Source organism: Aspergillus aculeatus (genome assembly GCF_001890905.1).
Source record: "Aspergillus aculeatus ATCC 16872 unplaced genomic scaffold ASPACscaffold_4, whole genome shotgun sequence".
NCBI classification, from domain to species: Eukaryota; Fungi; Ascomycota; class Eurotiomycetes; order Eurotiales; family Aspergillaceae; genus Aspergillus; species Aspergillus aculeatus.
Window position 1 is genome coordinate 2,245,172 of NW_017962979.1, and position 13,492 is coordinate 2,258,663.

The following is a 13,492-nucleotide window of genomic DNA, read 5'->3' on the forward strand; positions in this document are numbered from 1 at the left end:
TATCTGTGCCGCTCGACGCCGACGTCGGAACATCGCCTCCAATGACAGCGCGTTAGTCGATTCATCCAAGGGCGAACAAGTCACAGAGCTTTAGACCTAGCTGTGGTCTGTGATAGCACAATTGGAGCAAACTTGACTTAGAAATCGCGGCCTCGCGTTCCAACCTGTGGTCTGGGCATAAGCCATCTATAGATACTAATTAGTCCTTTATCTGTGGATCTTCCGGAGTTGTGCCCCGGGTCCGTTGAAAAAGAGTCATCAAGTACTTTTCTCCGCCTTTTTAAAGCTCCGCAACCGCCAACTCCCAAATTAACCTCAACAGTCTTTGGTGATAGTGCAGCACAGGGTTGACTGAGTGCTCTCTACTTCATTATCTTCACATTTGTTGCGGATCACTTCACGATGCGATCTTTCCAGGTTGCCCGCCGTCGGGCGTTACTACAGAGCTTCGTTGCCCCTGGCGCCTCCCAAAACTCCGCACTGAGTCAATTATGGAAGAGATGCTTCAGCGCAACACCAATTGCTGCTTCCAGCTTAGCTGGTCTTGATCCTTCCAAGCTTACAGTTACCAAGACGAGCACGCCCAAAGAGTTGACGGCCGCCAAGGACCTTGTCTTCGGAAAGACCTTCACTGGTATGGACATTTGGCATTGGCAATGACCTGACACGGCTCGTCTTCGATTTTCGCTAACGTTCTCTCGCCCTTAGACCATATGCTTTCGATTGAATGGACAGCGGCTGATGGCTGGCACACCCCTCAGATCGTTCCGTACCAGAACCTGAGCCTCGATCCCTCAGCCTGTGTGCTTCACTATGCATTCGAGTGCTTCGAAGGTATGAAAGCATACAAGGACAACAAAGGCCGAATTCGGCTGTTCCGCCCGAACAAGAATATGTCACGTTTGAACAAGTCGTCTTCCAGAATTGCGTTGCCCACCTTCGACGGCGAGGCTCTGACCAAACTGATTGGAGAATTCGTGAAGCTGGACAGCAGATTCATTCCGGAGTATGTGCAATTGCAATTCCTGTTCTGGCAGCTTTCAGTCATGACTAACCCCTGCTCTCGCAGTGCTCGAGGATACTCGTTATACCTGCGTCCCACGATGATTGGCACCCAAAAGACTCTTGGTGTCGGACCCCCAGGTTCCGCCCTTCTATTCGTGATCGCAAGCCCTGTTGGGCCTTACTATCCTACTGGCTTCAAGGCCATCTCTCTTGAGGCCACCGACTATGCAGTCCGCGCTTGGCCCGGTGGCGTGGGAGACAAGAAGCTAGGTGCGAATTACGCACCTTGTGTTCTGCCTCAACTCGAAGCTGCCTCCCGGGGTTTCCAGCAGAACTTGTGGCTTTTCGGAGAGGAGGAGTATATCACTGAAGTTGGCACGATGAATCTTTTCGTCGCAATGAAGAACAAGGAAACTGGTCAGAAGGAGCTGGTGACTGCGCCATTAGACGGGACAATTCTTGAAGGTGTCACTAGAGATTCGGTGTTGGCTCTGGCAAGGGAAAGACTGGTGCCAAAGGGGTGGGCTGTCGCAGAGCGTAAAGTCAGGATGACTGAGCTTGCCGAAGCAGCTCAGGAGGGAAGACTAATTGAGGTCTTCGGAGCCGGAACCGCGGCCATTGTGAGCCCCGTACGAAAGATTAGCTACAAGGGTCAGCTGGTCGACTGCGGTCTGAAGGAAAACGAAGAGGCTGGGGAAATCGCCTTGCAAATGAAAAACTGGATCGAGGGTATTCAGTATGGTGACGAGGAGCATCCGTGGAGGTGAGAATTCTTCTACCGACCTGAACACAGCTTTTGCAAGAGTGCTAACGATTATCACAGCTACGTCCTATAGAGTCAGATTTAAGGATAGGAGTTGATGTGTTCTATACAATCATTGCATGTGTGGGTGCGTGTGTGCGCGCGTGTGTGATTCATGTCGTCTCCCATAGACGAATCAAAACGTTTGCTTCAAGATCAAGGGGCGTTGTATGGCTCATGGTGGTTCTGATGGACCGAAAACACAAATAAGAATATGTTCATGGTTAATCTCTGAGCGTTACCTGAGGCTAGAGCAGTTAAAACTCATCTTCTCAGTGCTCCTGAGACTTTGATTCTGGTTCAGACGGAGATTCTACTGTATACCAACTCGTCCAAGACACCGTTCCGGGGCCAAATGCACGGCAAGCATCGCCACCGAGCTATCATGCTCAAGTCTAGGCAAACATTGAGAGAAAGCCAATCGGTGACGCTAGGTCTCAGGACATTGAATAAGGCCCACATTGTCATCCCAGCGACCCACCACTGGATGTTCGAGGCCAGCATATAACGAGGACAGTAGCATGGAATGTCACCTTTTCAAAAGCCGTCCATCGGATAACTTGCAGGCTATCTTATAAATGGAGACTCTACATCACAGAGCGAATTTACCTTGAACGGGATGAGAACTGTTTGCAGAGTACGCTTGTCGACTCGTTGCCAACCGATTGAGATTCAGAGCGATATGCGAAGGTTCCAATCTTCTGTAGCATTCTTGGAGCAATCAAACCACGTAGTTTTATTGTTGTTACCGAAGATCCCGAAGACTCCATCACCGATGAATCGATCCAGCATATGCTAGCGTGCCGTCAACTAGGTAAGTAAACTCACTCATAGACTGACAGACTAGAATTTGTAATACGCACAGCTCATAACTAACCCCACCGAGCCGCTCGCTATCCACTTTGAACCCTTTCTTTCACAGTTCAGACCTCGAGGCTCGGAAGGTCGCTGTCCAGATCCGGCTAGTAATTAGTAAGTTAGTTAGTTACTGTATGTTAGTTAGGCTCGTAAGTGGTTTGTAATAATAATAATAATCATCCCCCCAACTAAGTTCCAACCCAACGCCTTACCCATCGTTCCGAGCCTGGAGCTCATGTTTATGCGAACAAGCCAATCAGCACGCTAACATCTTGAACCCCACCAGGCAACCATTAATCCCCAGAGTTACAGTACAGTACAATACGTATGCGTATACGACGGGTATACAGTACCTTGTGCCTTGGTATGCATCGTATAAACAATCGAATACGATTCTAAGATACTATCTACGCCTCAGAAAGATCACTGTTTCTGGACTGATTTCTCTTCATAGCTCTCGACTAGACTCGTCAATATCATATGGATGCCTAGTGCCTACGTAAATCAGACAGTTGACTCCATCAAATGTCAGCACCTAGACAAGATTACTAGGCAACAACGTGCCGGCAGGATCCGTTCCGCGGGCAGTGATTTTACTAGTTGGCCTCCAGTGTCTCAGCTCTTGTAGGCCATGCTGTAATCCACGGTAAACAAACCAGTACTCAACCAACAGCAATGCTAATTGACCCTGAATCACCCTAGAAAGCTAGGCAAGGCTGTGTTGCAGGTCTGCCTCTGCCTGCATGAACCATGTCATGGGTGAAGATGAAACTGGCCCATGCCTGGTGCTTGTTTTCTGGTTGTACGAATATGGACGAGGAGCCGCAACTCTTTTTGTCCACCACACATCCCGCTTGACACCGCCCGCTGCCCGGCCCCCCCGGGTCCTGCCATTGGCATGGCTCCACTTCTCCAACTTCAGCTCGGTTCTGACTTGGATCGTTTGGGGCATGGTTCGGATGAGTAGGTAGATACTCCGCCGTGGGTAGATACGCTATCGGACTATAGAATAGCCGTCCTGCCGAGACCATTTCCTTTGGAGGAAAAAGGGGGAGAAATTGAACAAGAGAAAAGTAATGACTGAAAACCAAATGAAAAGGAGAGGGGCCGGGGAGGGGGGGGGGGAGAGGGGAAGGGAGGAGGGGCAAGCGCGCAATACAACCATACTTTCTGAACGTACTCCATGCCAAAACAACCGGCTGAATTATTGGTTATTACGACTGAAATCATAGATGAAGCTTCTTATAAAGAAGCCACCACGGGTGGCCTTACGCCAGCGGCGGAATGAGGAGAAGAATGAAGGGGGAAGATAACTTCGTACTGCTCGAGGGTACGGAGTAGATTAGTATTGTTCACTAAATTTACTGACTTGCTGCCAGTCTTTGCGACTGTTCTATACGACGATCGGAGTTTGAGCTTAGATCTACTGTACCTGTTGTACCGTGCTGTCATGTAACAGTCTAGTAATGTACTGTACAGTATACACTGTATCTTATACAACCAAGAATCATCAGTGTACTTTACAAAGACTACCGTTTCTGGTTAGCATCATCTCCTTCACAAAGGCGATGTCACAGTCACAAGCTAATGATGCATGTGCGGTTCAAGAGTCTGAGCCTTAGCGTGTATTGTTCAAATCTATTTTCATTTTCCCCTCGAAAATTGCATGCTACATCTTTTTTTTTGGAGTCATAACTGTGCTACCATGGTACCGACTGGACTTAGAAGATTGAGTATTGTAGCACACTTAGATGGAATACGATACTAAGTGATACCTGTATCACTTAGACCATCGGTCTCTCGGTCAGGCCGAGTCCCACAACTGGTGATGATTCATAGATCATTATTAATCAATTGTAATTAGGACCATGTCTAAAGGCCTCCTAACAACATCACGCTAAAATTGCAGGTTACCCGCTAGTCAGCTGCACTGAATCTCTGGGCATGGTTCTAAGATGATTATACCCACGCACCATCCAAAGCAATGCACTTTGTTGAGGCTCCAGCTTCTGCATTAGTCGCCCACGAGTTGAGTGACTACACGCATTGGTGATAATCACTGTGGGTGTCGTGGGCCTTTTCGAGCGCTAACTTATCATCCCATAGTACCCATACTGATCCGCCGGGACCCCATAGTAGCTCGTTTCTGTCAACTAAACTTCTCTCCCCACTGCCGGTGGCTTTTTCCGGGGCTCACCTGTGGTGGCCCATTTACAAGAGTGCTTACCGATCGATGCCATACCCTGATAGAGGTCGTCGATCTATTTCATCCTTCTTCAGAGAGAGACCTTTCTTCCGGGTCTACTGGTGGTTGCCCGTTGGCTTGTGCAGCATGGTTTAGGGTACAGGTTATGGGGCCAAAAAGCGAGCCAAGTTATTTCGAGTGCGGAATTCATGCGACGCAAATTGGTTGCGCACGTTCCGGGCCTATCGGCCTATAGACATGTGGTAACATTGAGGCACCACTTCCCTAGACAGCGATTTCAGGACCACGCAGGTGCGGACTAGTGGCCGTCTTTGCTGTGGGGGCTCGTTTGCTTTAGTTCGCGGCGATGGGTTCGTATATTCAATCTAGACGGACCTGGTCGGCAGGCTCAGCGAATGCATGGCACCAATCAATTTCGCTAGCGCATGAGTTGTGGCATTTACTAAAAGCAGTTGTTTGGGGCACTGATCCGCGAGCATTGCCACATGGTCGAGTGTATTAATGTACAGTACCCAAGTAAACGGAATTTCCAATTTGGATGTGGTCGGGATTTCTTATCATGGGGGCCGTTTTCTGCTGCTATTGCTCGAACCTGGAACTAGTAACGGTTAAGTAACTTGGACAATGGAGCGGAGGTCCGGGCAGGCTGATGAGGTGGGAAGTCAATTTCCTCCCACTGTAACTGTAGTTCAGCGGTACAGTACAAACGATCCAACTTGTCATATTGGGGCCGGAAACAGTAGTGGCCGTACATCACTTTCCTAACTTGGTAAGCAACTCGATCAAACCAAATATCTCCACGGCACATGTGCCGAGTAGGTTTTTTTGGTTGAGAGATCCCATTGCAGGTAACTAGTGACTACCACGGGCTAGAATTTGGAAAACGTTGAGGTAAGTCATGGCATGGAATGACTAAACCGATTGTCGGGTCCGTGAAGGTCACCCGAGATGTTAGATAGGAATTCACAGGCACTGTTATCTCAATGGGATAGAGATAGAGATCCCAGAGCCAATCTTCACCCGCCGCAAATCATGGTAGGTGGAGGTCCGATAAGAATGGCGCCATCACATGGAGTCATGGCTAGGTACTGCACGTGGAGTTCCCGAACAGTACATCATTCGACTGGGGTGTTTTGTCTTCGCATTCTTCTTCCCGGTCTTGCGGGGCTCTTGCTCTTAGTATTCTCCTAGCTTCTTAGCCAAACAATATTGTCAAGTGCTACAGATGACTCATTATTACTTGCTATGACAAGAATGGGTCTTCATTCTTTCGAGCAATGACTAGCAAACTTTGGCCACGGATATTTGCTCCACAGTATGTACATTGCAGTATTAAAGTCTATGAGGAAGAAACTGCACGCGGGTGTTAACGCTCCTCGGTCTTGTTTCAGGCTTGTCTATATGGCTGCAAGGTATTGTATGTACTGTACAAACTGGATTGACAGGTTTGGCTTTATGGAGCGCTATGGAATGTATGTATGTCCATGCATTAGAAGAACCTAGGACTGGATAAAGCCTGAAGACTGCTGCACCATGTCAGTCCGATTCGGCTATAAATAACACATTCAATATTCGACATGGCCGCACCAGCCGATGCGGTCAGATGCATTGCAGCAGAGCAACACAGTCTCATATCACTCTAGATGTCTTCTAGAAATACCAGAAGCTTCGATGAGGCACCCGCCAAGAGCTGTCCGTAGAAGTCCTTCCTGCTTCTTCAGGTCCTAGTAGAAAAGGAAACCCGTCCAGTCGCAAGGAATGCCATGGCATGCAAAGATTACAGTAGTCCTATTTACCCATGCAATGACCCTTCCTCGTGGTTTGGTAGTGCTACAGTACTGTGTGATTATATGAGCTTTGCCTGCAGCCAATAATTGCTGCGTTTGGCCGGATCTAGCGCAGCTGAACCTATTTCAGGAAAGCCCACGGTGCACACTGAGCAAGAAGACGGGCACACTCATACGAGAAGGCTGTGCATGGTCCGAAGGCAGAGGAGGTGTAACAGGGGCCTTATTCCTATAGGTGAGAAATAAGGCTTAACTTCTTCACATATGATCAACCAATACTCAAGTATACAGTGTGCTGTACTGTGAGTACTACGTGTAGATTACGGCCAGCATTGAAACTCCAGCAACATCACAGGAGCATTGGCCACGGGGTTTGAGTCAGGCCCGCAATCCTGTGACTGAACTGTCATTCCGCAGATGATCCTTAGCCTCTTCAGCCCTACACACTTGTCGAAATCTGGTGGACTGTGATTAACCTGGCCCAAGGCTCGAGCAATCCCGTTTCAAGCTGGGTGTAAGTCTGCAAGTTATTGAGCCGCAAGTGTATAATAGCATGATCAGCATGAGCAACTGAGGGCCATGAGGCCCGCCCCACTGAGAATAAATGATGATTTGTTGTCTCGCTAAGTGGCATTTGGGGCTGAAAAATGACTCCAGACAATGGTACGAGATTATTGGTCCCGTTGGACGTGAGGGGATATTCTTCCCCTCACTTACCCCCCATCCCTCCAGGGCCTCATCCCCAGCGTAACAAATTGAAGGCCCAGTAACAAGGACGTAGGCGCTCTCTAAATTCGGCAAGACCCTGTACTGCTGTGGCCAGGCTGATTGAATAAGTTAACTTTAGCTTAGGTACTTCCCTCTCTCATAGCTGTCGAGCTTTTACAGAGCGCAATCGCTACGTAACCGCCTCTGAGGAGGCCACTGAAGTGTTTGGCTTACTATAGCTAGAGTACAAAGGCAAGTTGGAACCAAGTGTTAAAGCATGCGGTGGTACTGTACTGTATATGGGATGATGGCGGTGCACCCGCATCAAAGGATGGGAAAGAAGGGAAAGCCCTAATCGGATAAGGAGAACGGGGGCCGTTTCTAGCTGCGAGACAGCGAACTAGGCCCGGGAGGGGGTAGAAGGGGGAAATCCACTTAGAAACGAAGTGGGCTGTGCTTATGCGCTGAGATATGCCCCTAGACAACAGCCATGAGATTCTGCAATGGAAAAATACCATGGCTCAACTGACATACATTCGAGGATGACTGGCTGCATCTTCAAGGGTCAATGATCGCGACCGAATGAAGCTGATGACGGAAGCAAGGGAGCATCATGTTCCACAAGCGCGTCTCTTTATCTAGACCAGCCGCTCGGAGATGGTGAGATCTTTATCCTTAGTGTACTGCCAAGATCAAGGGGTGCAACGTGGTCGAAGTCAAGGCCGTGCACTCAAGGCTCGTGTTCACATCCTGTTGCAGTTGGCTACGGCCTGCGCTCGACAGACAGGCACTATGCTGGCAGTCACTAGAAGGAGTAATAACCCTGAGTGTGGCAGTTGAGAAGTCCCCTTGTAGTACCTACTAGGTAGTGATCAACTTGCCGCCCTGTTCTGGAAACGCGGGGCCCTGTCGCGATTGGGCTTGGGACTCGGGGCTCATCTCTCCTGTGCATCATGCATGGCGGGAAGCCATTTGTGAGGCAAGGAGGCAATGATGCTCCTGATTACTATACATTGGAGCACTAAATGCTTACTAACAAACCTGTGACTAAGTTAACTAACTACAGCATGTATACGAATTTGATTAAGTGTTTGTTTCTGACATTAGCGCCAGAGAGATCTCAGTGCGGCAGGCGAAATAAGACTGCTGAACCTGGAGCATACCTGGAATCAACAAAGAATCTCGTGCGTAGAGCAGGGTTGTAAAGCTGAATTAGACCGGCGAAATCTCTGCTCAGCGAAGCAAACAAACATGTGCTCAGATTATATGAATTCGGTAGCCATTCGATATGTAGAGTACCTTACGGCAATTGAGGTCAGAGAGCTAGAGAAAAACTTCTTCGTTTGTTCCGCAAAAGTGAAGTTGGTTTCATCAGAAAATTCCACAGCTAGTATTCTTGCCAGAGTAATAGATATCACTGACAAGTCCCGATGAGGAACAGGCCCTAGCGAGATACCGTGCTGTGGAAGTAGACACCATATCTGGGTGTTAACTTACCAACGATACATATTAATAATACATGGCATGGGAATTGATCAAATCATCAATACTCCGTACCAAAGTTGCGATTTTTCAGCCCCCTCCTTGGGTCCAGATCTTGCACTGTCAAATGTCAACCTTGAAGTCAATCCATGCACCGAACTGTGGCCGACCTACTGTACTGTTCTTATCTCCCCACGCCCAAGTACTGTAGTACCTGTTTCATAGCTAAGGGGGATCAGTCCATATTGGGGCCATTTCTCTACTGATCCCGGATTCAATTGGTATGCATGCCATCGTACTGCTTTCCAAGGGCCCCCAGACAGACCCCTTTCGGTGGTTGAAATGGTTTCCTGATAGATCCGAAAGGTCGTCCGTCTCATGCCCCTGTATGTGTTGTACTTGGTATGCGCTAGGTATGCTTGTACATGTACAGCCCCCGATTCAAAAGCTTCCCCACAGACGTAAATGTGCGAGGATTGACATCCAAGGTAACCTAACGCTTGGCTGTGCAACAATTGGGCTTCTGCTCTTGGTTCGAGTCAGACGCAGAGGTACTGTACCGGTTTGGACAATGCTCGCTAGCACAACTTTCTGCGCTTTTTCTTTCTCTTTTCTCAGTCTTATAGTTCTTCTCTTACTCTCTTCCAAAGAAAAAAAAACAAAGACAAAGAGGCCTTTGGATACGATATACGGCTCTTTCAAAAAATTGAAGATTAGATCATTCTCGTCCTTTCAGAGGAACTGCGACAGGCCACCGTCATTTGAAGTCAAGCTGGGGCAAGGTTCCTGAAACCTCATGTCACGTTTACAGTACTGTGTACAATACCGTACCTTGTACAGTGTGTACTGTACATAGAAACAAAGGCAGACTGCGGACCGAGATCGACCAGGCATCGGGGTCATTCCAATTTCCTCCTCCGAAGGAATGCTGCGGCCGATTGCACTAAGTACGGGGAAGACCGTCTCGTGGATACTGATGATCCACCTCGTAAATGATCGGTATGTGCAATATGGAACCACATGGGTGAGATTGGTGGACAAACCCGAAGTTGGTGTCAGTCTAGCACAGCCTGATATCATGCCTGTAACTCTCTCTCTCTGCCCCCCTCCCCCCCCCTCTCTCTTTGAGCCTTCTCCCAGTCTCCCTCCATTCAGGTGGTGTCGGTCATCGGGGGTCCGCTAAAACAGCCTCATGGTCTACGAGTAGGATTGCCGCTAATCCACGCCAGCCATAGTGACGCAGCCCAGCCCTGCACATCGGCGCATCCATTCGGGTAAGGTTCCTTACCAACACATGGTCGAGCCATGCATTCATTCCCCCTCCCTTCGTCTCCCCCCAGTCACCTTCCCCCCTCTTCCCCCCGTCTTCCACGGGTAATAGGTCTAATGGAGAAAGTGTAAAAATTAGATAAAAAAAGATAGATTTAAAAGATAATCAGATGAGACCGATCCAGAAAATCCCTCCACCCCCATCCTCTTCTTCTAGAATGGGAAAGAAAAAGAAAAAAAAGAGAGAGAGAAAAAGGGAACCAAAATACAATGAATTTAAAATAAAATAAAAAGATAATAAAAGTCTTAGGAGCACGGACTAACACGGTTATCGCAACGGTTCAATTAAACCGTCCCTGACGGACTACTTTCATTCGGACCCGGGGCTTAGCAGGCATAAGCTACAGACCTGTTCGCCAGCTGATCGACCATGGCTTTATTTTGTTTTAAATACTGATTGCCTCCTGCACATCTCTCTTGATTCCCAAAAGCAAAGGCTGTGAGACCTCTAAGACTCATTGCTATTACCTGCGCGCAGTACGCAACTATATAGCTACCCTTATATCCTCTCTCTCCCTTCAGTTTCCATTGAGAGCAACACCACCACATACTTTGCGCCTGACGTACCGGTAGCTTTATACATCTCTCTTCCCAATGCCCAGCATGCATCGTTCCCCCAACTACTCCTATCCTCAATCCTCCAGCTCGAGAAGTTCATCGAATCATGCTTCCAGCAGCGCCTTTAGTCCCAATGCCAACCCTAATGAAGATTGGACCAAGATCTCCGATCTTGCGGAGAGGCGCCGGATACAGAATCGAATCGCGCAGAGAAACTATCGTAAGTTCCTGATCTTGGCGAGCTGAGGAGAATAATGACTAATCAACCTCGTTTATCTGTAGGCAAGAAGTTAAAGCGACGCTTGGAAGATCTAGAGAAGAGAGCGGCGACAGCCTCGACGTCGCCTGAAAGAACTCTCGAGCGATCAGAACCACCGAAGGCGGCACCTACAGCCAAGTCAGGTCGTAGCCGACAGAGTCGGGCGTCCAAATCCAGTCAGAACACTACAAGCCACTCGCCCAGTGAGCGAGGCTCGTCCTACGACGGTTACTCCACTTCGGATGATCGAGGGTCAATGTTTTCTCACCAATGTACCCGTCAGCTTTCGGCATCACCACCCCCAGTATTTTCATACCCATCCTACTCGCATTTGGACCCGTATGGTCACTCGAGCTACGGTCAACCGCCGTCATATCACTCGATTGGAAGCAGCTACCATGATCTGCCCTACCACAACGAATACAATACCCACCTGCCTTCGATCCTTCCCGTCGCCATCTCAGCTACTGGACCATCGAAAAAGCCTCATTCGTATGCCGACGATGAGATTGTTAGTCCGTTCAGTATGAGTTATGCCTCCATGGCGGGCATTGATCTCTGTCCAACACCACAACATCTACCTGAGACCAATATCCCTGTACATACCCCTCTCTCTACACGACACATGTCGGTACTAGAGCTCCAGGGTTAATGGTGCTAATTCTGTCTCTCAGATGCCACCCTTGTCTTCAGCCCATAGCGATGGTCACTCCCCACCGTCGACCCCAGCAGAGCCTTCGCTGGGGACAGGGCCCCTCACACCCGAGTCGGGTCCGTGCTCTCCCCACATGTATCCTTTCCTATGACTGTGCGACTATAATGTCTTTCCCTGCTGGGCTTTCTTTATATCTTCTTACCTTCCATTTCTCATGGTTACGCCCTATGACGACTGCAATGATGTATTGTTGGTATTCGGGCTTCAAGCGGCTCTACAACTTCTGTTTTCAAATGTTATCTGGTGTCCCCAGGCTTCCATCTTCCAGAGCCTGCTTGATTGATTGCTTAGAATAGTTCTCGTTGGTTTGTCTTTTGTGTGTATTTTATCCGAAAGACGGAGAGTTCAGTCCACATTCTTCAAGGCGCGGTTGCTCGACTAGGCTTCGAGGGAACGGTCAAAGAGTCTCTCTTTTCTTATCAAACTTGGACGCAGATAGAGGCATGGGGTTAGCGGCGTTCTTGTCACCAGACGGCCCCTTAAAGGTTTATTCGCGAGATTGGACTATCAAGGCTGAGCGCAAATAGTGATACAGATCAATCCATCTTACTTCAATTAGGGAGCATCTTTCCAAGGGAGTAAGTCTGAATCTGAGCGCGAAAGAACAAAGTGACTGTGTGAGGTAGTTTTCTCTAATCCATTCTATGGGCCGGAACGGTAGAGTAGCTAACTAATCTACCATAGCTAGCTAGTGCGCGCAGATGCAATCAGGCTAGTGTACATACGTATATACGTATTGCCTATGCGGTGACTCAACTCCCAGGTCTAATGTACCTATATATGATTAGTATACCCTAGTAAGGTAAGTAAATGAAGTAACTAGGTACGTGCCGTGGACCACAGCTCGAGGGTGTGTGGGGTTTGGGTGGAACTCGAAGCCTTCCGCCAGATACCTACATGGCTCACATGTATGATTGGCTGGCTCGTCTGTACCCTTTCGGGTTCCATTGTTTCTTTTCAGCCTCCACTGCATTAGGGCACCTACGTAGGTAGGTATCCATACCATAGGTACTGTTGAACTACTCGGTATCTACGGAGTACACTCAGTGACCCTCGAAAAGCCTAGAGCCCGCGCTGAGCACTTTACCCTGTTCGGTAAGTCGTACCTGCCATCAGCGGCTCGTCGGTCGGCCGCCCCGTGCCTTCCATTTTGGGTAAATCATGTGTGCCGCCCGCAGGCGCCCGCGTCCTCAGCTCCGGCTCTTCCACTCAAAGCTTCCTCTTCGCTTGGGTCACTTTCACCATTTGTTTTGTACATACCCTACCTCAACAGATTGGCTCTCTGAGTTACATGTATTCCAAGTCAAGTCGGAAGAGCGTGAAGCAGCAGCAACTCCACTTACTCGGTAAAGTACCCATAGAAATCACACTCAATGGAGCTGAACATTCCGCGACGACCGTGCATGATTGGCCCCGCCCCCCCTTTCTGTCTTCGCCGCTCGCGGCGAGCCAGAAAAGGACTTTATATTAGCTTAAGGTGATCGCAAGGGCTTCCACTTTTGGGGTCGAGTGGTTTGCCTGGTCTGGATATTTCACCAACCGGAATGCAACCTTTGCAGGGATTCCTTGAATCGAGCTCAAAGACTTAGACTCGACCGCCAATCACTGTTGGCCAGTTCCTTTCCATCGATACGGAGACAGCGAGAAGCTTCAAGGCGGGCTCTCTCTTGATCACAAAGACTCAAGGACGTTGGAGCCTTGGTGGTGAATCCAAAAGATCCTTAACCCACAAAACTCCACCACTGCAGCCGCTCAGCGCCTGGGCCAGAATCTAGCCCGGGCG

General features: G+C 49.0%; 2 protein-coding genes across 2 annotated transcripts; both read left to right on the plus strand.

Moving 5' to 3' along the window:
* Positions 1-119: 119 nt before the first annotated feature.
* ASPACDRAFT_76962 (branched-chain amino acid aminotransferase, cytosolic) lies at positions 120-2,141 on the plus strand. Its single transcript, XM_020204837.1, has 4 exons — positions 120-634; positions 709-1,006; positions 1,070-1,768; positions 1,829-2,141. The coding sequence occupies exons 1-4, from the start codon at positions 403-405 to the stop codon at positions 1,839-1,841; spliced, it is 1,242 nt and encodes a 413-aa protein (XP_020058903.1). The 5' UTR covers positions 120-402; the 3' UTR covers positions 1,842-2,141.
* Positions 2,142-10,636: 8,495 nt separating this feature from the next.
* Positions 10,637-12,266, plus strand: ASPACDRAFT_76969 (bZIP transcription factor). The gene is made up of 3 exons (XM_020204838.1): positions 10,637-10,955; positions 11,018-11,592; positions 11,669-12,266. Exons 1-3 carry the CDS (start codon positions 10,772-10,774, stop codon positions 11,798-11,800), a joined length of 891 nt encoding a protein of 296 aa, XP_020058904.1. The 5' UTR covers positions 10,637-10,771; the 3' UTR covers positions 11,801-12,266.
* Positions 12,267-13,492: the final 1,226 nt, after the last annotated feature.